The following is a 25,617-nucleotide window of genomic DNA, read 5'->3' on the forward strand; positions in this document are numbered from 1 at the left end:
TCCTGGTAGCTTTCAGTGCAGCAAAGCTCCTCAGCTTTACTTATGGCTTTGGCTTGGGTATTTGTGCATCTCCCTGGGTCACAGGCCTTCCTTGCTGTCTTCTAGTGTTTTCTTGCCTAGGTTTGGTGTGTTGCTGTAGTCCAAACTGGACATAAATTGTAAAAATACAAAATAATACAAAAATTGTATTAATGGGTATTTTTACATCCAGCGGTACTTAAAATGCATACAAACACTTCTTGCTCCAGCAGTTGTCCTAGCAGCATTGCTAGTGAATGCTACTTTACCGTGTGTGCAGTGGGGTAGTTTTGAATAAATGACTTTTGGATCTATCTTAGAAGGCTGCTGATGTTATTGGAAGATTTTACCTCCCAGAGCTAAGTCTTGGTTTCTTGTATAGTGCATGTTCACAGTGCATAGGTTATCCTTGAGAGAACAGCCAACTCCCTATATTTCTGAATCAGTATCTGCTTCTTTACTTCACAGAAAATTCATGCAGTATGTGCATATGTTAAAACTACATGCATATGTATAATATTTTGTCTTCAGTACTTTGTCCAGAATAAAAACTTCAGTCTAAAAATAAGTACAGTAAAAGGTCACTAAAGTAGGTTCATAATCCAAATTCCACTCAACATGGGTTTTTTTTGGCATATGAACTGATACGCTCATTGCTTTCATGGCTGAGTTCTCTTAAGTAGTCTTGATGGCATCACATGGCTCTTTCTCTCAGTGGTTTTGTTGTATGGAACCTGAAGGAAATGTTATGTCTTGAGTTATTTGCTCTCCTAGGTTGGTGTGCCAGGGGAACGGGGATTTTCCATTCTCTTGCCTGGAGCAGGTGTACCACAGTCTGTGCAGAAGCAGTGCTGGTCTCCTTGGTGATCTGTTGCTGTTTTTAAAATCTTGGGGACCTCTGGTGGGGTCATCCTTGGACCTTATGCATGTGCTACTGTAGGTGTTGAGAGCAGCAGAAACAGAGGAAGGATGTGGGGATGGTCCAGGTATGTGTGTGTCACATGAGATTGGGGGGGGGGGTGGCAACAGGCATCTTGGATGGCTCCACTTTTGCTTGGAGTGGAAACACAACCGAGCAGGGAAGACACAAATCTCTGGTCTCCAGCAAAATCACAGGCAAGTGCCCCATGTCCCAGGTGAAGGCTGGTATCCCTTGGATTTTTCATCCTTCTTCCACAGCTCATGGCGGTTGGTCGTGGATGCTGCCTGGTTGCTGCTTGCCTGCTGCCTGCCTGTGGCACACATGGAAGGCTGGCAGCTCTGCCCTTCTCCTGGGACTACCCAGATATGCTTTCTGGAAGGCTGTAGAAGAATAGATGTGCTTGGGGCTAATCCAGTATACTTGCTCTGCCAACATTTGCAGCATGTATCAATTCTACCTGAAAAGCATAGACTGTTTCTTGCCTTTGATTCTGGACAGTGCTGTACCCGTTTGGCCAAATTTAGAAATATATCCTCTGAGGGAAGGCACAACCACCCCTCCCCCCCACCAGGTTTGGGAAAAATAAATTTTCCTCGAAGGAAAGTGAAGGAGATAAAACTATTTATTTACCAAACACATGGGAAAAGGAAAATAATACTAAATAATAAAATCTCTCACTGTGGAGAAAAAAACCTGGGAAAAAGTGTTAGAGTCCTCCCTTTGGTCTCCTCGGAGCTGGGGCTTGGCCCAGGGCCAGGCCGTCTGTGCCCGGTGGAAAGTCCTCCTGATGTGCTCTGAGGTTGAAGCAGTCCAGCAGAAAAGGGAGAAAATACGAAATTCCAGGGAAGGAAAAGCAAAGTTCAACTTTCAGTCTCTCTCCGGAGAAAAAAAGAAACTGAACAACTGGCCAAAAGCTGACTGGAAAGCAGCAAGCTGGGTGCTTCCTCGCTTCCCTGCCACAGCTGGGGAAAAAAAAGTCCCTATCTCTATGTGACCTTGAACAAGCTGCAAACTGCTTTGAAAGTTTTGCTCAGTTTTCCTTCCACCTCTAAGGCTCAGTTTAAAGGCATAGAAAGGCAAGAGAATTAGTTTCTGGGCATAGGGCAGCGATACGGGATACACATCATAAGGTCACCCCAAGACAAGTGCTCCCTCCCAGGACTGATAATTGTTTCCCTTTTTCCCTTTCCCCCCTGTATTTGTACAGTCAGACTCTGATTCCAGACTGAGCGGCTCTTTAGGGTACTTCTCCCATGCTCCCTGTGCCATGTATCACCCTGGAGTCCTTCTCTGTTTGCCTTCTACTTTGATGTGATGCTGATTTGCAGGAGGTAGCAAAGTTGGGCAGGGTCCTGTATGCACAGGAATTCTGTTGCCCAGAGCAGCTGTGGCTGCCCCATCCCTGGAAGTTTTCAAGGCCAGGTTGGACAGGGTTTGGAGCAACCTGGGATAGTTGAAGGTGTCCCTGCTCATGGCAGGATTTGGAATGAAATGAGCTCTAAGATCTCTTCCAACCCAAACCAGTCTGGGAAGTCTTGATCTGGAACTTTCATCACTTACTCATTAATTCTTCCTCTCTAAAGAGTTTCAGATTTGTCTTGCTGGGAGATTCTTTGGGGCTACTTTGTGTAAATAACCTAGTAGATAAAATAGGTGTAAGTATTTCAACTCTCATTTGTCTTGTTTTCTTTGGCTATCAGGAACAACTTTAATACTCAACAAATTATGTTAGGTTATCTGAAAAGCTATTTAACAATTTTTATTGAAAATTAAAATTAATGTATGAGTTACCTCCCAAGATCTCAGCCCTTGAGGGGCGAATATGTCAAAACTGTTTGATTTAGTCTTGAGTCACTGTTTTGATACATTCACAAGGTTTGGTCCAGTTGCCCTCTGATGTGGTTTTTTTGTTCAAGGGGGACCTTATTGCTCCCTACAACTCCCTCACAGTAGGTTGTAGCCAGGTAGGGATAGATCTCTTCTCTCGGATAACAAGTGACAGGACCAGAGGAAATGGCCTCAAGTTGTGCCAGAGCACATTTAGATTGACTAGTAGGAAAAATTTCTTCGCTGCAAGGGTGGCCAGGCACTGGCACAGGCTGCCCAGGGCAGTGGTGAAATCACCATCCCTGGAAGTGTTCAAAAGGCTTGTAGATGTGGCACCTGGGAACATGATTCAGTTGTGAACATGGAGGTCCTGTCTTAACAGCTGGACTTGATGATCTTAGAGGTATTTTCCAACTTTAGTGATTCTATGATTCCATGTGCAAGTAACGCAGACCACAGGTCCTAACGTGTGCCTGGTCATGCCAGCATCTTCCCTCTCTCCCGCTCTCCTCCTGCCCTATCCAAAATCATCTGGGTGTTTCCCTTGCTTGCAGCGTTAAACTCTGGGATATATTACAGTTTCTTGTGTATGAAGGTGGTTGAGTGCCATTTCTGCACAACATGGCTAAAAAATGTCTAGTACTCTGTGATGGTAAACATTCTGCCCACACACCTGAGTGGTGAAGGCACTCAGATTTTACAGCGTAAGTGTGATTGGTGGTGTGGGTTTGTTTTTGTGTGGGTTTTTTTTGGTTGTTGTTTGTTTTTTTCTTTATGTGGTGGTGGTTTTTTTTTTTGTTTGTTTTTTTTTTTTTAGCATAAAGTAACTTGATACTGAGTAACACAAGGAACTGCTGTGGAAGGGACAGTTTAAGTCAGTCTTTTGTGAGAGAGATCCTTGACAGCCAGTTGCGTTCAAGATCCTGAGGAAGGCTTTCAGGATCTCAGAAGACTGACGGGAAGTCAAGGTGCATCAAAAGTTAGCTTGAAGTTCTTCAAATCCGCTCGTATTTTAGTAGGAGAAAAGCAGAAATGTGACTGTAAAAGTGAAATGTAACACTTTCATATTCTTAGAAGTCCAGCAGCTTGTTCTTCGTAAAACATTGCAGAGATGAGACACAGATGTCAAAAATCCTGGAAGTCTCCACTATGGAAATGCAGACTGTCAGTGAGGCTTGAGTCACAAATATGGGATGCTTCTAGTTTAGCTTGCTCGTGCTATGCTCCCTCCCTCTCTGGGACAGCCTCAGAGTGGGCCTCTGTGGGGAAGAAAACTCACTTTAAGATGCAGGTACTGTTTTTTTGGCTCCCTGCTGCACTGGGGCACTTGGTGTCTTTTCCTTGGCTGATGTGGTAGGGCGAGAGCCACCATATGTCCAGACTCCATGCTGTGGTCTAGTCCTATCCCTGCATCGCTCCTCTGTGGTCTCCAGCTCTGCCCAGAGCACAAAATTAATATCATACATAGAGAAGCAGCAAGAAAACAACTGTCCTGGAAACATGTTTTCCAGCTAACCCAATCTTTTGTTTGGAAAACAGTATGATTCAGGTTTCTTTCAGAGTCTTCTGACTGTCCCCGGAGTTCCTGTAAGGTGCAAGTTAAAGCTAAAGGATTAAAGAGCTCTAAAACTCTTCCATGTTACATGCATAATGTATATTTTAAAAATAATATTAAGCCAAGTAAAAAGGCTGTTAGTGGGTGCCCTGGCTTTGGGTGCACATGTGCAATCCATGATTTTTGTTCCTCTGGTGTAGTTTGTGCTTTCTGGCATTTTGTGCACAGCACATGCCGTTTGTGCTGTATCTCCCATGGGTGAGCTGCAGGCTGATGGAGAATGGTTGGCTTTGGGATTCATGTCAAAGGATAGGCCTGGAATTCCCCCTCTGCCCTCATGAGACTCCACCTGCGGTACTGTGTCCAGGTTTGGGGTCCTCAGCACAAGAAAGACATGGGCCTGTTAGAGTGGGTCTAGAGGAGGCCTTGAAGATGCTCCAAGGGCTGGGGTCCCTCTGCTCTGGAGACAGGCTGGGAGAGCTGGGGTGTTCAGCCTGGAGAAGAGGAGACTCTGGGGAGACCTTAGAAGCCCTTCCAGTGCCTGTAGGGGCTCCAAGAAAGCTGGAGAGGGACTTCAGGCAGGGGCCTGGAGGGAAGGAGAAGTGGGAATGGCTTCCTACTGACAAAGGGCAGCATTAGATGGGATATTGGGAAGCAATTCTTGGCTCTGAGGGTGGTGAGGTCCTGGCACAGGTTGCCCAGACAAGCTGTGGCTGCCCCATCCCTGAAGTGTCCAAGGCCACATTGGACAGAGCTTGGAGCAACCTGGTCTGGTGGAAGGTGTCTCTGTCCTGCAGGATGTCCCCTTCAGGTCAGGGGTTGGAACAAGATGGTCTTTTAAGGTCCCCTCCAACCCAAACCATTCTGAGACTGAAATGTGCACAAACAGTGACTGTGTTAAGCCCTGTTTCCAGCATGTGCATTTTACCTTGGTGAACTCTTTTTACTGAAGTTGCAGATCCCTCTTCTACTGTTTTATCTTCATCTTGGGGCAACAAACTGCAATCAAATTGCCTCTCATCAAGAAAATTGAAGAAATTTGTTGTCTGGGCTGCATAAGATGCTTTTTCCTGCAGTGATTTGTGTGTGGGTATGTCTTTGCCTCTTGGATCTTGTCAACAGGAGGGGTGGTTTAAATCTCCATCATGTCACTTGTCTTTTGTCAGGTGCTGAGAGGTAACACTTAGCCTCTCTGTGTTCTGCTGTTAAATCCAGGAATAAATCACATTGGTTCTTGAGGCTGCAGACATGATCTGGGAGCTCCCAGTGAAGGGTGTATCACTGCAGGCATGGCTTAGTATGGGCACTTCATCCCACCTTTGCTAATTCTCAGTCTGTCTCCCAGCTTTGTCAGTAATCTATTGTTACACCAGGAGGCTGCCGGCAGTGGCACAGCCGTCCCAACCTGTCTTTAAAAGCAGAGGTCTGGGAATAAAGTGCCTTGTTCTGGCACTCCTAAAGCAATAAACTTTATTTAAGGACTGTGGAGAGTGAATTCCCATGGTAACAGCCAGAGAAGATACTCACATGTCCTTAATGCACAACATAATCTCATGGTTTTGAACACTTAAACTTGAGTGATAATTATTTGGCATCTTTTATTAAACATTGATTTCTGAGGCTTTTTTCTGAAGACTAATGCTAAGTACGAAGTGTTCACATGCATCTAATCTTTGCCCTAGGGTGGGAGTAAGACTGAAAATAATTAAGTCTGCCTTGTTGTGAAGGCTGGAAAATATCGCTGCTGTTCAAAGGAAGAAAGATTTGCATTCCTCTAGTATGTGCTGCACATCTGTAGAACAAGTTTGAAGGAAGTTTTACAGTTATTTTTTTGGAATGTGTTAACCTGAAAACCCTGGTTGGTCACCATAGCATTGAGAAGGGCTTTCAGCAGTTTTAACAGTAGGTGCAGAAACATCTGTTCCAAAGTGGGGCATTTCCCAGTGTCAGAATTAGTCAGTGTGGTGGGATGGGTGGGTTGTCCTGTCTCTGCTGCTCTTGTAGCCTAAATTTTGTCCACAATTTGTCTGTAGTAAAAAGTAACTTTTATTTTCTTTTTTTAGCTGTTGTCTAAAAAGTACTAATACCAAATGGAGAAATTAAAACTGTTTTCTTGAATTCTGTTGCCTTTTAAAAGCTGCTGCTTAGTCTGGAGGTTGCACTGTTGGACTATTTTAGTTTGACTAATGTTTAAAGCAGCTAAATGAGTAATGTAAATGTTTAAACACTAGCTGTAGTGAAATCAACAACAAGATTAAAGCCTAAGTTCCCCTGAAGACATTTACGGTAATTTTACTCATGTGAATAATTCCTTTGGCTTCAATCACGTTCTCTTCTAAGGTAACTGCTCTTATACATGGGATGATCCTGTAAGAAGGTGTGGCATTAAAACCTTTGATTTTGAAATGATATTGTTTCAGTATCAAAATTTTGTATTGAGGCTTTGGGATGCCAAATGTACCAGTAGAGCAGTGAACATAAGTTTTCAAACATAGGAAATGGGAAAATTAAAAGTTAGAAGTGAAGAGTTTCTTGCTGATACTATGGGAATATGTGAAACCATTTCTGGTGAGACAGTGTTTGAAAAATAATTTACTGTGTTTCTTCCTGAACAGTTTTTGAATAATTGGGTGTTCTAGAATAAATGATGAACATACTTTTGTTTGATACCTGCAGTAAAAGCAGTAAAAGCTTGGATATTACTTGATGGAGTAGCATTCTCTTTTTTTTAATCCATGGATTCCTGTTGCTTAATAGCTGCTGAATTTTCATAGCTTTTGAAGTGTCAGTGAACTTTGTTTCAGTGTCTTGTGTATAAAAAGTACCTGTTTGTAAGTTCAAAAAGAGTTTGTTTTATATCAAGGGAAGGAGAAGCACTTGACAGCTTGTATCATGTATAAACTGTGCTTCTTTTTCCGATTGCAACATATATATCCTTTTTTTCCTAAACTTTTTTTTTTTCATTGTGGTGCTCACTTGCTAGTCTTTCTTAATTTACTTCAGAATTTTAAATGAGCAGTTCAAAAGGGCTGTAGGGAATGGGGGTTGGGTTTGGGCTATTATATCTTTAATTCAGACTGATAAACTGAAGTAAGTACATCATAGATGTCAAATTGTTTCTTTGTATTTAGGTGGAAAATGTTTTCAGAGGAAAACTCAGTTCTGTAGTTGTGCTGTTGAACTGTGTTTATAGTTTATGGCGGAGACTCATGACTTGGTGTATGAAAAAACATGTCACAGAATATCCTGCCTTGGAAGGGACCCACAAGGATCCTTGAGTCCAAGTCCTGGCCCTGTGCAGGACACCCCAAGAATCCCACCATGTGCCTGAGAGCACTGTCCAAACGCTTCTTAAACTCTTACTGGAGGCTCACAGTATTGTTTTCTGGGATCAGGAACAAAGTCTTTCTTGAAGGCATCTCTTCCTCAAATTCTGTGAGTGACTTTTATACAAGCAGATAGTGATAGGGCAAGGGGGAATGGTTTTAAACTAAGAGAGGAGAGATTTAGATTAGGTGTTAGGAAGGAATTCTTCCCTGTGAGGGTGCTGAGGCCCTGGCACAGGTTTCCCAGAGAAGCTGTGGCTGCCCAGTCCCTGGAAGCATTCAAGACCGGGTTGGATGGGGCTTGAAGTGTCCTGGACTATGGCAGGGATTGGATTGAGGTGAGCTGTAAGGTCCCTTCCAACCCAAACTGTTCAACACTGGATTTAACATATATGTGGTTTTTGTCATGCACCAGCAGTTGAGATGCCTCAAAAGATTACTTTCCTTTTTCAACACGAGAGAAGTAAAATAAATAGGAAAGTAAATATGTAAAGATTGGACGTGGTGGTTTTTTATCCTGACTGTAGGACTGGTGCTGAGTGATGAGTGCCTCCAGGTTGTTGCCTTGGTGTTTGGGTGATTTTTTTGCAGGTTTATGTCTTGAGGTGGTACCTCAGATGTCTGTTTTGATTGTCATTGCCTTGAAACATTTTCAGCTGGTCTTTAAAAAGTTAGTATTTGAAGGTATTCCTAAATGGCCAACATGTGATGATTTTCAAGTATCCTTTGCTGCCCAGGGAGAAATCATGGGCATGTTTCTGAACTTTTTAGGGTAAATTAACTCAAATGTGACATGTAAGGGACAAAGAACTGGTTAATTGAATTTTTTGGAAGGTAACAATATGGAGATGTTGTGGCTAAGTGCTGAGCTCCTGGAGGAGCCCCTTCTTGGAGGCTCTCCCTGCAGAAGGTGTTGGGGAAGCATGTCATGACTTGAACAAGCCCCAAAATACTCATTTGCCACTGGGCAGAGCCAGGTAGGACATGCTGAAGATCAGAGGTTTGTTCCTGGCTTTTGTAACTTAGTGTTATTTTCCTTTCTTTGCTATTTAGAATTTTTACTGGTTTAAGGTGTTACAAGTCTCAGTTTTTCCTCCACCTGTCTTTACTGCTCATAATATAACAAAAATAATTACTAAAATAAGCTTTTTTTCCCTAGTTTTGAATCCTGGCTGGTTCTTTCTCTGTAACACTCACTGCAGCTGTCAATATATAAGGATTTTTGGTACTCAGTGGTAAACTTAAGAGTCTAAATTTTCATGGATTGTTTTTAGTTTGTTAGAGAATTATCGACTGGAGTAATGTTGTGTATAAGGAAGATAATATGAAATATAAAGTAACTCAATGATATACTGAGATAAAAACTATTAGCAGTGTGTTTTCTCAGCATTAATTATAACTTTAAGCAATGCTCACGTAAGAAGAGAATTGTCAAGCTTGTTTTTAAAACACATTTTTGGTGGCTTTTGCCGCAAATATGAGATTTTCACATCACACCTAATTTATAGCTTGTATTCCAAGAGTTTGGAAGTTTTTATTGTCGATATGGGAACACTAGGTTGGGACTTCGACTCTGAACTGAGTAATCTGGGCATTTTTCCTGCTTTATGCTAAGACCAATGTCGTATTTGAATTAATCTTTTTATTTTTATTGGAAGATGCCAGCATGAAGTATTGGGAAATTGAAATGTCTTTAAAAAAAAATAAGCTGGGATGAATTGATGCAATGTGCTAGTATGTGGACTTTAAATATTGTGTCAGATCCCTTTTTGACCAAACCAGTTTAAGACCCGAGATGTGCATCTGTTGGGTTGTGTTGTGTAGCCGTGCTCTGTGTAACTTGAATTCAATGCAGGTTTCTGCAGGGTACCAGCACCCTCTCGTGGGCTGTGATTGTGATTTTGGAACCATTTTAGAATAGTCTTATCTTCACACTGGTAAGGCCCCATCAATATTTTTTTAGATCTAGGAGGTTATCTGTTAAATTAAAGCTGTCTGTTCTTTATCCAACAGCTGTGCCTATTTGTGGAAATAAAATTTCTCACAGCATCCCTGTTATCCTGTATCCTCCTTAGAATAAGAATCACAAACCAGTTTGGTTGGAAGAGATCTTAAAAATGGGGGTGTGTGTGTTTTACCCTACATCTACCAGTTGTTTTCCATCCCACTGCTGGTAGTTGAGGGATTTTCCTGTTTTGCAGGAGAATACAGACTAGTGTCAGTGTTATCAAGAAACTGGTGTTTGGAAAGGGGGTTGTTGTATGAGGGGCCATTTTTATGGATTAAAATCAATCCCTAAAAATAAAAACAGAAGATCTAAATTAAAAAAAATCTAACAAGATGAGAACTCTGGATTTGCTTTCAGGATAAGTTGGCTGTGATAACACAAGTTTATTTTGGTTTTAAACCATTATTTACCACATTTTTTCTGACTCTCTCTCCTAGAAGGTGCAGAGATTGCAGATTGGGTTCTACTACATAACTGCTTGTACCTCAGGGATGTTTCATGACCCCCCAGTATTAGGAGCCTTGAGTCTTAATTCCTTTTTCTTAATTTTTTTTTTTTTTTTTTAACCAGCCAGGAATGTCGAGAATGGTCTGTCCCCCTCTCTTTGCTAGGGTTACAAAGGACTTCGCTCTGGGACTGTGTATGTGCAATATGGACTATTTATTTTTAGAGAATCAGAAATTTGTCCCTTTTAAGGTCAGGGGTTGCCATTTGTAATGCTCTTAAATTTTTAGAGAGCCAAACAATTAACTGAGTTTCCTCTTCTTTCAGGTTGCAGAATCAGCATGTCTCTCCAATAGTTAAAAAGGTAAGCACACTATATTTGCAAACATAGAACAGGATTCTCTGTTTTCTTATTAATGCATTTGGCTCATAAGTTGGAGGAGAAGAGACTTCATCTTAATTTATTTGAACACTTATATACTTTATTGTTATATCTATATCTTTTATTTGTAGTTTTACTCTAAATCCCTTCACAATTATTTGATCAGCACAGTTTGAAAATAGAGAGGATATTGGTTAGAAATATCTAAGGGAATGAAGTTGATGCTACAAAAACTTAGTTACCCTTCTGGGTGCAAATTTAATATGTGTGTATATGCAAATGAATGTGTATCCAATACATATTAATAAAGTAAATAGGCAGAGCTGGCAGGTAGGACTTGAGAGTTTGCGGAGTGTTTGAGCAAAGCTTAATAGCTGATTTTGGTGGGAAAAGAGGAAATAAGTCGGATTTGTAAGTCTGTCTCCTAATCCCAACCATCAGCCTACCTGTGTGACTGGTTTTTTATTTTTTTATGAAGTAGCTTCAAGATATCTGAGTCTTTTTTAACCTCCTTTAAAACTATTCTAGATTTTTCTTCCAATTAGCTATTCTTTTCCTTAGCACTGGATAGCTGTATCAGTTATCTTTTAAATGATGTTGAAAATATTGATATTACTTACTGGGAGGTCTAGGCTGCTCAATTTTCTCTCTGAATAGTTACCACTTTTGCCTTGGAAGCACATTGTAAATACATTTCTGGTAGTCACAGGTATTTGAGGAGTCCTTCAGAAATAAAGTATGTTAAAAATGAGATGTTCAGTCCTAACAGTAAACCAGTAAGGAGGTTACAGACAAAGGAATAAATCTGCAAACATCTGAAGTTATTTCTAATCTGGAGCAGAGGTCTGGACTTCCTTGGTCCAGGGATAGATGCAACCTGAATTATTTGTGTAACAGCAGATGGCGCTGTTGGAATGACTTGAATAAACTTCAAGCTGAGCAATAAACTCCAGTATGAGGTATATCAGAGCTCTTGGGGTTCCCAATGTGCAGCCAGCAGCTCTGGATCTGGAATTTGCTGTGCAGAGCAACTTCTCAGGCTGTAGTTTAGCCCCTACTAATTCTAGCAGTTGCTGCTAATTTATATTCATTCTTGCTGAAGTACACAAAACTAAAAGGAAAACTGCTGTTGGCCTCTAATATTGTCCTTGTGCTTGAAAAATACACAACTTGCTTGTGGGAGCAAAAAACTAAAAAATCTTTGAAAGTGCTTACAAAATACAGTGTATGACTATTTCTTCAAAGAGTATGTAAAGTAAGCTGATAATAGGGGCCAAATCCATAAGTAAATGAGATTTGGAAGGGTGGTTTTGGTGCGTGGAGATTTTAAAGTGATATATATAAAAAAATTTATCATATGATATGTGATGTATATGCATATACTTTATATATATGTAAAATAGGGGCTGCAGCATGGCCTCAAGCCTCCTGCTGCCAGAGGACCTGATGGGAAGGGACTAGAGATGCCACAGCTGCAGGGTCTCCAAGTTGGGCTCACAAATCCCTCATCACAAAACTCCATCTATCACAAGCCATAAATCCATGGAAAAATAGACTGGCTTTGTTCCACTGGGTGGCAGAGGGGAGAACTGAGGAGATGCTGAAGTTTTCTACCAGTCTGGCTGTGTTGCTTCTGATCTTGCCTGGGTTAGTTTATCTCTGGGATTTGAGTGGAATATGCTTGAGTTGTTTAGTGTCTCTGCTTTCCTGGTTCAGTGATGCAGGTGAAATGGGAGTATTGCAGATGGGGTAGGTCCCAAATTCCACCTGGGAACTGCTTTTTCTTTGGAGAGAAGGCAGCCCATTTTCTCCTTGATGCCTCAGTGGGTGTCAAATCTGTGAAATACAAGATGTTATGGGATTTACTGCTTCCAGCACACACATTAACGCTGAATGCCATAGTTTTGTTCTGTGTGCAGCATTTACTTCCTTGTACTTGGTTTTCAGCCTGCTTTTGTCTAATCATGTGGACATTATAAATTTAAGGGTATTGAGTATTTAACTTCATACATATTACAGTTTGCTTATTACAGGGTTGTTCAGCCTGGAGAAGAGAAGACAAGGCTCTAGAAAACCTCATTGTGACCTCCCAATACCTAAAGGGGGCTTACAAAAAAGAGGGAGAGTGACCTTTCATGCGGGCAGATAGTGATAAAAGAAGAAGGAATAGTTTTAAACTATAGGAAGAGATTTAGATTAGAAGTTAAAAGGAAATTGTTCTCTGTGAGGGTGGTGAGGCCCAGAGAAGCTGTGGCTGCCCCATTGCTGGAATCATTCAAGAGTAGGTTGAACAGGGCTTGGAGCAACCTGGTCTAGTGGAAGGTGTCCTTGCCCATGGCAGGGGCTGGAAAGAGATGAGCTTTAAGATCCCTTCCAACTCAAACCACTGGTCTATGATTTGATTCTATGATATTTTTTATTTCCTAAAACTGTTAATGTCACACCTGCAGTGGGTCACCAAGTTTCTCTCCCAAGTGCACTGTGTATGTTCTTCAGACAATAGTCAGATTTTAGAGACCTTTTTGTCTCTGCAAAGCTGTCATCCTGCAAGGCCTTGTCTCAGGCCTCCCTCCTGAGTGTTGTACCCTAGTGTCACTGCCTTGGGGAGCAAACGTTGGTTGAGTTAGGAGCTGCTTTTGGGGAGGAGAGCTACAAAAGTGACCTGGAGAAGTCTCTTTTCCATCTTTACAGCAAATTTTGTGAATGATATCTCTGACATGTTAGGGCAGATAAAGTAATTATTAAAAGCAAAATCACTTTTGACTTCAGATAGCTAATGCAGCAACTCTTCCCCCAGAAGGAAGGAGAAGTACACATTGTTATGTGTCTCTTTCTTAGCTGTGCTGAGAACAACGTGGTAAAAATTTAAGCAGCTGAAGGAATTATGGTAAAGAGCTCAGTAGTTGCACAGAATGCTCTTCGCATTTTACAAAGTGTGCCATTTTCTCAAAGGTGCAAAATGAATTCTCATCCCCCTATGGGGTGTTTTTTCCCTTTCTCTCTGTGTCATTATTGTTGTTCCTTCAATGCTGTGTAGATGTAGATACCTCACCCTCCATGTTCTTGGTCTGTCACACACAGCTTATTGTGTATTGAACTGTGAAACTTGGCCTGAAACTGTTAATTGGCCTGTAGAACAGCACACCAAATTAGGCACAGCACTAGTTTGGGGAGTTGCTCTTAGAAGGGACTCATGTCCTCCTGAGTTTCTTGGTGGTGAACATGTGACTGTGGCATGACTATGGCATTGATGGCTTGTTTCTCCGTGGTAAGTTCTTTCTAAATTGTGTCAACTGAGCTCAAAGGTTCCTGTTCCTCTTTCTTCATCCTTAGAAAAGTAGTGTCTAATAACATGGATGCTGAAGTAGAACTTCAGCTCCTCTGAACTGGGGAAGTTTGAAGCTTTTAGTGCTTAGGCTTCAGACAAAAATAATTACAGTCACTCAGTCTCTGCTTTCCATCACCGTCTGGAGATATAAAAGCTGTGATCTGGGGAATGAGTGCCAGCAGGTAGAGCTCCTTGTTAGCCCATCAGCCCAGTTCCAGTGGTGAGCTTGAGCATGTTGGGTTTGGTTAGTGAAGTACTGCTAATTTAAGATGCCAGTGGCAAAGTTTTTCAAAAAATGCCAGCCTGGCTAGTTGTCAAAATACGATGGTGCATGTAAGTCATCTACCAGAATTCATCTAGATTCTATAATGTGCTGCATTCCTGATGTACTGAGAAATAAAGGTCTGAGAGCAGCTGGAGGTGTCTGGTCAGAGAAATCTCATCACTGTAGTAACACACTGAAGAAACCTGTGGAGCATGCCCCTGTAGGCATTCCCTGCTGGAATGTGCTTTTTTGTCCTGTGAGGTTTAATCTGAGGGTAGGATTAAAGGCTAGCTGCAACCCTCAGCCTGAGCTGGTGATCTGTAGGATCTACAGGATCAACATATGTTTTTTGGTCACTGAGATGGGGAGACAGGATGATATCACATTATCCCCTAATGTCACATGTTATGTTTTAGTTTGTGAAAAGGCTGGAAAATACCACAGGTAATGTGACAATAGGAGGCCTCTTGGTCAGGCCTGGCATAGAAACCCTTGTATGGAAAATCTGTGACTAAAGTATGTTTGAGATTAGCATATTTATGTATTCCTGCTATTTCCAAATACATTTTGTGCCTTTTGAGGCAGTGTGTGAAATGTGAACACGAGAAACTGTTGTAAAGGATGCTGAAAGCATTTTGTTTCATGCACTAGGCTGTATAAATATTTCCTTGCTTATGTCTCTCCTTGTTTCTGAGCTACAGGACTGAAGACTTGCCCTCCTTTATTAATAACAAAATAAGGTTAATTGAGCCTTTCCACACCTAGCAGTGAGGATGTCTTTGATCTAGTCTTTCTAAGAGAACTGTCCTTCCTTGCCCCTTCTGTGTGACAAAGGGTTGTCACACGTGCCTCTGGCAGTGGGTAGGGGTGAGCTGCATTCTTCACTCACCTTTGTTCACTGGGCTGTGCACTGGTGTGTTCCAGGGTTCCAGGGGCTGGGTAGAGAGAGCACAGGGATAACCCTCCTTTCTGCCGCTTTGGGAGGGGGTGAGGAGGTGACACAGGCAGTAGGGGGGTGTGTGGCATCACGTCAAGCCATGGCTCTGGGCATGGGGACCCTCTGCAGCACAGCCCGACTGTGCTGGAAATGCAGGAGGACAAATTGATCTGAGAGGAAGGGTAGGGCTTGAATTGCTCCATTTAATTGCTGAAACAAAGGAGTTGGTGGAGGGGTAGTGGTGGTGTTTGTAAACATAGTTTTAAGGTGAGGTTTGAACCTCTTTGTTAAGTCCAACTTCAGTGTTAGCACTTTGGATTCATAAGAAATCTGGTTTGTCGGAAATATTTTGAGCAAGATCCATGTTTTATTTCACTTGGCTTTCAAAGTTTGGAAGGAGAGAACTTTTTAACAAATATGAAACTTCTCTGAAACTGCAGCTTTCTGACTTACATTGTTTTCTAACAGTTTTGTGTCATCTGTCAGGTTAATGCCATATTTTGCATATATGCCATTTGCTGAATGTAAAGTGTTGTTAGCTGCTAAATTTCCCTTTCAAGACATATTTAGGTTTTCTCTCAGTAATGAGAATAAACCAAGATAACTCTTAAGGTCTTTCACAACTCTTTTTTGCATGCAGTCGATACCTAGGATAGTCAAACAGAAGAAATGCAGGTGATCTCTAAGTCCTCCTGTGGTGTGTGCTTGCTATAGTTAACATTTACTTAAAAATCTCTCAGGTAGTCTCCTGTGAAAATAAAGGCAAATTATCTTGTGTTGGCTGCTGCATTTTTAGGTACTTCTGATGTTCTTCCTATCTTTGGAAATACTCTACAGGAATTAGACTTTAAAACCAGGCGAGAATTAAAAGTATGCTTTCTCCTGGCTCCAATTAAATTAGCATACATTTAGATGCTGTTTTCCTGTTTGATATGGCTGGCTTTTAATGCATCTAGGAAAAGAAAGGTTTTTGTAGTCAGAAAATTTCAGGGTGTGCTGCTATGCAGAATCCCTTGGCTTTGGTGAGTCAGTTTAGGAAAGAGCTGGGTGGAGGTTTGGTGCTCTGTGTTACGAACAAAAAACTCCCCTCTGCTACACCAGCATAGTTCAGTCAAATCCTCAATTTATTTTATCAGTATACCTGAGAGAAAACATGGAGCTGGCTTCTCCCACAGCCCCACTCCACACAGAACGTGCTGTAAGTACACTGACCCAAATCACTTTGTATTTATGGCAGTCATTCCTTATTGCTGTTTTTCAAAGTTTGTTAATCTCTGAACAGCAGTTAAGCTTTTTCCTTTACTCTTACACTTTTTTTTCCCAAATAAAAGATTTTTCTAGTGCTGATAATGTTACTGTAGTTGTGTCCCTTATCTGAGAGCAGGATTTTAGGAGCAAAACGTGAGAGTTTATCATATCTTGGTGTCCAAGGCAGATGCACAGCTTCAGTGAAGTCCTTTTGGAAGGTGTCCTTGCTCAGATGCCAGATGACCATTGCCCAACCTCACGTGGAGGCTTTGTGTCTGTAGGACCTGAGATGTTCCTGGATGTCAGTTGCTAAACTGGTTATTTACAGGCAGTGAATGTGTTTATTAATGCAGTTTTGCTGCTCGAATAAAAGTTTGGAAGGTCAAAGAAGTCAGAAATGCTGTTCCTTCTTCAAAGTGAAATGATAACTTAATCAGTAATGTTTTCAAAAGTAACCAAGCATGCCTTGGCAAGAGAGGAAGCTTTTTTTTGTAGTGAGCAGCCCAGGCTCAGAGTCCATTTTGTGAAAGAATCTCCCGTCTCTTTCTGAAAGCATACATAGATCCTATTTTATATGGAAGGACTTTGAAAAACGTTTTTTCTTCTTATCAAATCCTCTACATTTGAAAGCCAGGTGGGAAAAAAACCCATGGATTACACTGGGAGGAAGTTTGGAAGATAAATGTGTATGCAGAGTACTGAGTTCATTCTCTCTGCCCAGCTCAGTACTGTCTCCTACACATTATTCGTAGAATCATACCATGTTAAGGGGTTGGGATGGACTTTAGAGATCATCCAGTACCAGCTGTGGGCAGGGACACCTCCCACTAGAGCAGGTTGCTCAAGGCCTTATCCAGCCTGGCTTTGAACAGTGCTGGGGTTGGGGAACCCACAACATTTCATACTGTTTAAATATCTAATTCATTCTCTTCCAAGTATTTTTGACTTGAAGTGGGTGGTTGTTAGCAATTAGTTGTAATGGAAATAGTTGTATAAGACACACAGAATCTTGTAGTGATGTGCTTAGAGTAAGGGAGGCTTAGCAGGCTGCCTTGGGAAGTGGTGGAATCACCATCTCTGGAATTGCTCTGGAAACAAACAGACATGGCATTTCATGCTTTGGTTTAGTGGGGGCATGCTCTTACTCAGTAAAAGGCTGGACTTGATCTTGAAGGTTTGAAGTCAGTGGTTCTATGACCCTTAGGTTCTTTACCAGAGTGATCTGCTGGTGCAGTTGTGGGGACTGGAGAGAGGAGCTGAGTGCTGCTAACTGTACTCATGTATTTTTTTATAAAGAAAGGATTAGGGAAAAAGGTGATCATTCTTTATTTGCCAAGAGTAGTCTAACTCTTAAACATATATGGTTAAAGCTTAAAACAGAGCTTAGTGTCATTTGGCTGCATTAATACTGTAGGGTTGCATCTCTTAGGTGGCTTAGGGCTCTTCTGTTAACTGTCCTTGGCTGTTAATCTTCCTTGATGCTTCCTGAATCTGTTTTAGCACAGTTACTGAAATTATTTTAAAAACCCCCAAAACGATACAGATATTTATGCAAATGGAGTTTCTGTTTGCTTCTGCTTTTAGCAGAGAGGAGCTTGCCTTTTCTCTCCTTCAGGCTGTAGGGTGAGTTGCTGAGCCCAGGCTGATCACCCAGCTCCTCAGGAGGGTTTATCCATGGTGTGGAAGTGAGGGGCAGCTCTACAGCCTTTTTCACTTCTGGCTTGGCTCAGGGAGCTCACTCATCACCTTGGTAGGAGTTAAACCAGGAATTGTTCAAGTCTTTTGTCCTTGAGTACAAAGTTGCAGGAGTAACTGGAGCAGGTGTGATGTGCTAATTAAGGTGATAATTATTTACAAGTCCTATTGATTACAGTCAACTAATATCCTCTTGTTACAGTGGAGTGTGCTGATGCTGTGTAATGCAAACTGTCTCAGGGGTTGGGCAGAAGGGGTTATAGTGGATGGGGTGACATCAGGTGTGTGTTCAGTCACTAGTGGGGTTCCACAGGGCTCCATCCTTGTCCCTGTGCTCTTCAGCATCTTAATAAACAGTCTGGAGACAGAAATCAAAGGAATACTAAATAAGTTTGCTGCCAGTACTAAATTGGAAGGAGCTGTTGACTCCCTCAAGGGCAGAAGGGCCCTGTAGAGAGACCTTTACAAATTTGAGGGCTGGGCAGTCACCAACCGTAAGAAGTTTAACAAGGGCAAGTGCTGGATTCTGCACATGGGGTGAGGCAACCCTGGCTGTGTGTACAGACCAGGAAATGAGAGGCTGGAGAGCAGTACTGTGGAAGGGACCTATGGGGCTCCTGGCTGATGGCAAGTTGAGTAGGAGTCATCAGTACCCTGGCAGCCAGGAGGGACATCAGGCACAGCATCGCCAGCTGGGCAAGGGAGGAGATTGTCCTGCTTGCTCTGGGCTGGTGTGGCCTCAGCTTCATGTCTTTTTTGTATTGTAGTGCTCAAACCTGTGCTAGGATTCAAGGTATTAGAGAATGCCCAAAGGAGGCTGCGAAGAAAGTGAAGAGTCTGGAGGGGAAGCCATAGGAGGAACAGCTGAGGGCACTTGGCTTGCTCAGCCTGGAGGAGAGAGGGTCTCTCCCTGTGGGGAGACTTCGTTGTGGTCTTCATCCTCCCACTCTGGCCTTCGACAGCTTGGGGCTGCATCTTTCAGTCACTGACAATCATCTCAGTTTTAGGAGGGATCTTTGGTCAGGATTTACCCAAACAGCTCAGTGCCCAGGCTGCTGCTTTTAAAGGACATTCAATACTTTACCTTACAAGTTGCTACCTTAAAGCCTAAATATCCCCTCCCTGTTTTCCAGACGGAAGCAGTCTCCGCCAGCCAAGAAACCAGCAAAGATATTTCGCAATGGATGTAGATGATGAAGAAAACATGAGTAAGATGTGTTTATTTACATAGTAATAAACTAATAGTTTCTGAAAGTGATTTTTTTTTTTTCCCAAGCACAGAGGCGACTGCAAAGAAACTTTGGATGCGGAAAAGACAATACTTAAATGTGGTGAAGAAGGGTGAATTGGAGCTTTTGCATTAACAGTGTTTTAAATATGTTAATATAATTACACCTTCTGTATTACACTTTATACCTTAGATTTTTCTTACAGCAGCTGACTAATAAAATAAAATATTTCCCTGTTTTGAACCGGCAGTGAGGAAAGGAGGGATAATAGCAGTAGTGCCCATGCCAAGGGTTAAGTACTGGTAAGGAGTGAGTGGTAAGATGAAGGGGATGGAGTTGAAGAGTACAATATGATGGAGGGAAGGCAGAAACGGAGAAGGCAAAGGAGGAGCTGGAAGAGCTCTGTGTAGGTCTCACATAGCCTGATGATTCTCTTTAGATGTTGATTGTCCCAACCCTGAACTACTGAATTATTAAAGTGATTTTAAAGCACAAAAATAGTCAAATAAAGAAATCATCTTGATGCATACTGATGCAGCCAAGTGTGTGAGTGCTAACTCTGGGGTATAATCAAGGTCTCATAACTTGTGAGAAAAGTATTCTCATTAAACCATTCTAAAATATTTTTACTGTTATTTGCCTTTCAGCTATCTATTTCTTTTTGTGACTCAGAGAATTGTTCTGTTGCTGCTGTGCTGTGCCTGACTGTAAATAATTGTATATTATGTAATAACAAATGTGCTTCTTTTTCCCTCAAGTGGCAGTGGCTAAAGAGTGCATCTGGCAAAGGTGACAAAGCCCAGCAATTGCTTTGGAGCGGAAGAGTTGTAATTCAGTCTACAGGAGTTACAGAACAATTTTAGGGGGAGATGAGGAAGTTAGATCATTGTGTTAAAAATAAAGCAAACAAACCCAAACCAAAAATCCTCACCCTGCCAAAAAAACCAAAACCAAAGCGAAAATTATTACCTGAAATAAAATTAATCTTTTTTCCTTAGTGAAACAGTGAACTCAACTGGAATATGCTTGGTTTAATTTTCTTTTCCTTTATATATAAGAAATTACTTCAAATGGATGTTTTAGCTGTTTCTAAAAGTGGCCTCCCTAAGGAGGCCATCAAAAAGTAGTGTAATTGGGTAATTAATCATAAGATTTTTATTTTTGATAAAGCATCCCTTTTCTCAATAATGGTACAGCTCAGCATGAATAGAAGGTGCCTTCCTGAGCTGGAGAAATATAATCTCTTTATAGGGGCATTCTTTAATTCCGTGTCATTAAGCAAAACACTAAATTTTTGTCACCTTCTGGGTTTTTTTGTGTTAGTGCATCATTATGGGAAACCATTCAAGGACTTTGTTATTTTGTCAGAAGCCTGGCTCAGTGGAACTGTTTAGGGAATGCATTTGTTTAACTTCAGTTTTGAGATGTCAGAACCTTGGCTAAGCCCGGTTCATATAAAGTGCAAGATGATCTTCCTTTGTGTGCCCACGCAAACATAATGAATTTGAAATGTTAAATCATCTGATGGGGGGGGAGGGAGGGAGAAATCAAAGTTTAAATTTTAAATTTTTAAGTTCTTTGCTTTGATTTGTGCAGAGATACATGTTTTTTAAACTTTTTATCTCTCCTTACATTTATGTCTCTTAAAATAGTGAAGTGGCATATTAGAAGCCGCCTATTAAGTATTTTATTACTTTATAACTGCATTTGGGGAAACTTTCTTAAAGGAAGGGAAGGTGAGCCATGCAGTCTTTGTAGCCTGTGGTTGCATAATGAGAATTCCTCTGCAGAAGCCAGAATTAAGATGTTTTTTTTTTGGTTCAGATGAAATATAAGACAGTGATGATGTCTTACATTAATAAATTAATGTCCCTGACAAACAGTGTTTCAGACTTCAATTTTTAGTGTTTTCCTTCTTTATCCTTTGGTCAAAGAGATGTGATAAGATATTTGGGGACAGATACAGTTTTTTAGAATGTTTTTATTTGTTTTCTGTTGTTTTGCGTGTCTGGTGTGTCTGCATCACTCTGAACACTTGGGACACAAACATGTGATTCTCCTGACCTTTCTCTTTGATCTGTGTGATCTGTTTGCTCCTTTTTCTAAAAAATGCTCAGAAGAGAGCATGTGGTTTTTTCTGCTTGTTTTTTAATGAAAAAAAAGACTTATTTAGAATTTCCCCAGGCCACTAAATTAGAGCAGCAGTATAAAGGGGTAGCTAGAACCATCTTTTGGTTCAGCTAAGAGTCATCTGAATTTAATTAATTGTGTTCCAGATCAGACAGAGCAGGGGGAGTGTTGTCTCTCAGCAAGCAGGTAATGGAAGGTCCCCAATGGATAAAATATCTTGATGGCAGACACTTTTTAATTACAGGGAATAAACCCAAAAATAAGCCAGCACATCCAGACAGAAGATTTATTTCTTTCCTGGCATGAAAAATTCCCCATGCCTCTTTCCTGCTTTGAGTGTTCTTGTAAGCACTCAGATGAGATCTGGGGACAGGACTGTCCTTCAGCTGAAGTTGTTGGTGTCAGCTATGATTTTTGCTAACGTGGCTTCCACAGACATCAATCAAATCTCTAATTGAAGCTGCCAGCTATTTTTAATGACTAGAAAATACACCAATCTCATGAAAAATACCCAATTTTTAAATCATGGGTTGTATAAATGTTTAAGAAAACAGGATCTCAATCAAGTGTTTTTATATATGTTAATACTGCATTAAAGCCTTAAATACACAGCAGGTGTGATGGACCTCAAAGGGCTCTCTAAAAAAAGCATTCATTCCTTGAAACATTAGATTTAAAGACTGGAAATACTAGCGATTTCTCTAAAATCATGCACAACATGTGGTGTTTAATATTAGAATCATCAAACTTTAAAATCCAGCAAATAAAACCCAGGAGATGCATTAAGACTAGCAGGTGGAGGATCAAATAACGCAATGGGAGATGTTTTCATGCCATTGGTAATGATGTGGTGAAGTGCCCTGCTCAGGACATCATGGATGCTATGAGTTTATGGGGTCTTTAAAAGCCATTAGAAAACTTTCTTTGGGGGGAAAAAAAGCACATGTGGCTCCCTGCTATGATCTCTGGGAGAGCCCCAGAGCTGCGAGGCTGCCCTGGGGCGGGTCACTGTGTCCTTATGCTGGTATGATACCCTCTCCTGGGGTCTGGTGGTCCTGTCACTGATGGGGAACTGGGCAAGGTGAGGAAGAGCCAGGAGCGCCATTCCTAACTTCCCTGGAAGGGTGGCATGCCTGGGGAAGGCATCAGGAAGCGGCTGGCCTGGAGGCGTTAGTCTATGTCTGAACATGGACAAGGTTAGAGGTGACATGTCTGACTTGAACAGGTTGAGTTTTGACTAATCTGTGAGATCTTCCCAATCCCTCAGGTAATTAGAGGACCTCAGCACTGCTGGGCAGGACAGGCTGAGGAAAAGGACCAAAAGCAAACCTTGGCCCTCGGTCTGACAGGGAGGGACCTTTCCTTGCAGTCCAGCAACTCTGTGGGTACAAACAAGCACAGGTCCTTTTGGTTTGCACAGGAAGTCCTACTTTCCATCACATACTTGGATTTGGATCAACTCCACAGTGTTACCTCCTTTCCTGGTCTGTTGGTTTGACTCAGGATCAGCTCCCTATGTGCTTTCTTTCCAAGTTTCTTCCACCCTGCAGATGCTCCAAAGCTAACAAAGCCTAGTAGCTCTCAGGCAAGGAGTAGTTTTCTTTCCTTCTCTCTTAATGAGACAAGGTAAGCGTGCAAGTTTATTTCCTGCTCCCTACAAGTCCTTCCTCCCTTTCAGGACATCGTTTCCCCTACCTGATGAAGGAGTTAGTTCAGCTGCCGTGCTTATATGCAAAAATTACTCTTTTTAACGTTCAGCTGGAGTCTGTTCAACTCCTGTTTTCTTTCTGTGGTTTCCACAGGCACTGGTAGTTTTCATATAAAAAGAAATGAAACCAGAGACCATTAATTAGTATTAATGATTTGTTTAGCCTGAAAGTCTTAGTGGTTGATAACAAATACCTGGTGCCACCAGTAAGGGCAGTGTTCCAGAAATGATGTTTTAGATGAGATGTAAGAAGCTCACTGTAAGGAAAGACTTAAAAATGTCCTCCATTGTCCTTAGATTCCTCCACCATAAATTTATATTTTTATGAAGAATATATGCATGAACACTGTATTGACAGTTGTGGCCCTATAGCCTTCGTTCTCCAGGCAATGTTTGTGGTTTGTGGCTGAACAAGAGATACTTGATTAAATCTAGCAGTTTTCTAGCAATTAAATGCTTCAGAATTTCAATTCTTGACCAAATTTAATTGACTTAATTGCACGATCAGTACTGTACAATTCTTTGTTGTGCTGCTGTGCTTTAACAAAATGTGTTCCTACTTTGGCTTTTTCTTTTGATCTTTTTTTTTCCTTCCCTTTTTTCTCTTTGAGCACCGAAAGGAGTAACCTATCGAGCTTTTGCTGGAGGATGTTATAAATGAAAATTTAGTAACCATTCCATCAGCTTTGTAACCTGGGCGAAGTGATGTGTGCATGGTAGGGGATTCTTAGGGAAGACTGAAAAGTGTCACAGGAATGTGTCACTGGGAAAGAGAGCTTCCTTCCACCTTGGTTTGCTCTAATTTCAATGAGCATTTACCACCTTGGATCAGTGTAGATGTAATACAGATCTATTGAAGTTTTGGAACAGGAGAGTTAAAAATACTTGACCTATTAAATTTTCGTTCATAAATGCTAATAGAAAGCACAAATAGTTAATTTCCTAAGTTTCTTTATCAGGGTGAAAATGAGGTCTTTGAACTTATAGCAAATTTAATTCCTTAAATACAGCTCTGACATCATTGCCACAACTTATATTTTTGAAAACAAATCATTAAATTAATATTATATTGTCTCCCCTGCCCGCTCATTAAAATATTATCACTATGACTGGGCAGCTTTTGTCACAATTCTGTTGTGCATAGCCTTAGAGAGGATCTCTAGCGATTTTTGGGTTTGTAACTCCATGACTGCAGTTTTCTCAACAAGGAATTACTCTTTGTAAATGATGAATAAGAGATCTTTTTAACAGAAGGTTGTGTGGAAATATGTAGTCTTGTGGCCATGCTGGCACAGTGGGCAGCTGTATTTCCTGAGAAAATTGGGATGAGGTGAAATGAATGTTTAGGAAAGGTATAAAAAAGAACTGAATTTGAAAAATATGGAATAGCTAAACAGAAACAAAAGCATTCAAACACTCTTCAGTCATGGTACCTACCAAAGAGCTGCCTAATTTTTTATTGCTCTGAATGAAGGTTTTATTTATGTAGTTTTTCAATTTAAGCAACTAAAATCACTGAGATAAAAAAGTAACGTGACTAAACTGATAATATAATAGAAATAAATATCTGGCTCAGAGTTGTGGTCTTAAGCATCCATTTTTATTTTACTAATGGCAGTTGTTTATTTTGTGGGCATATGTTGCTATATATATTTCTGATGTAAAGAATTTTTTAGGCTAAATATAACTTACAAGTAAAAGTTTTGTTCCAGCATAATTAAAATGAAAAAAAAAGTTATAGTGATTTTTTGCTGTACAGTTGTATCAAGTGTGTAGTTTGAAGATTGTGTTAATTCTTGAATTATTGAGAGTTTTGTTACATTATCATCATCTCCAGTTGTATTACAAAAATATTTAACCTGTGAGCACACATCACTTAACCAGTTACAAAGAGAGATAAAGGAATCTATAAATTTTGCATTTACAAGATCCTGCACCGAAGGCATTGTAAGTTACTCTTTCTGGGCATCGCAGGTTCGAGCAGCACCGACATTAAAGAAAACTGCAATGTGGACAACGTTCCCCCGAAGGACAGCGCCGGGCAGGGGCCCGGGGAGGGGACCCTGCTCTCCAACGGTGGTGGCAGCAGCAGCAGGAAGAGACCTCTGGAGGAAGGCAACAATGGCCATTCCAAATTTCGCCCCAAGAAGAGGAAGAAAATGCCTGGCCCTGTTCTGCCAAAGAATGCCCTGATGCAGCTTAATGAGATTAAACCTGGTTTACAATACAAACTCCTCTCCCAGACAGGGCCGGTCCACGCCCCCATGTTTGTGATGGCAGTGGAGGTCAATGGGCAGGTGTTTGAGGGGTCTGGCCCTACAAAAAAGAAAGCCAAGCTTCATGCTGCTGAGAAGGCTCTGCGCTCCTTCGTCCAGTTCCCAAATGCCTCAGAAGCCCACCTGGCCATGGGCAGGACTCTGTCGGTCAACACGGACTTCACATCCGACCAAGCGGATTTCCCCGACACCCTTTTCAACGGGTTTGAGACACCAGTCCCTTCTGACGCTTCCTTTTATCTGGGGTCCAATGGGGACGGGTCCTTTGGCTCGGGCGGGGACTACGGATTGGCATCCTCCGGCATAGCCAGCAACCTTT

At 41.4% G+C, this 25,617-nt stretch overlaps 1 protein-coding gene across 3 annotated transcripts in view; it reads left to right on the forward strand.

Moving 5' to 3' along the window:
- Positions 1 to 25,617, forward strand: part of ADARB1 (adenosine deaminase, RNA specific B1) — a 115,939-nt gene that overhangs the window by 60,024 nt on the left and 30,298 nt on the right. For all 3 annotated transcript variants that reach the window (XM_017742757.1, XM_008640186.2, XM_017742758.1), the window contains 3 exons: positions 10,428 to 10,464; positions 19,089 to 19,163; positions 24,997 to 25,597. In XM_017742757.1, the coding sequence (XP_017598246.1) occupies positions 19,136 to 19,163; positions 24,997 to 25,597 (629 nt within the window). In that variant the 5' untranslated portion in view covers positions 10,428 to 10,464; positions 19,089 to 19,135. The remainder of the gene's footprint in view (positions 1 to 10,427; positions 10,465 to 19,088; positions 19,164 to 24,996; positions 25,598 to 25,617) is intronic.

This window comes from Corvus brachyrhynchos, unplaced genomic scaffold (assembly GCF_000691975.1).
Source record: "Corvus brachyrhynchos isolate BGI_N302 unplaced genomic scaffold, ASM69197v1 scaffold98, whole genome shotgun sequence".
In the NCBI taxonomy this organism is placed as follows: Eukaryota; Metazoa; Chordata; class Aves; order Passeriformes; family Corvidae; genus Corvus; species Corvus brachyrhynchos.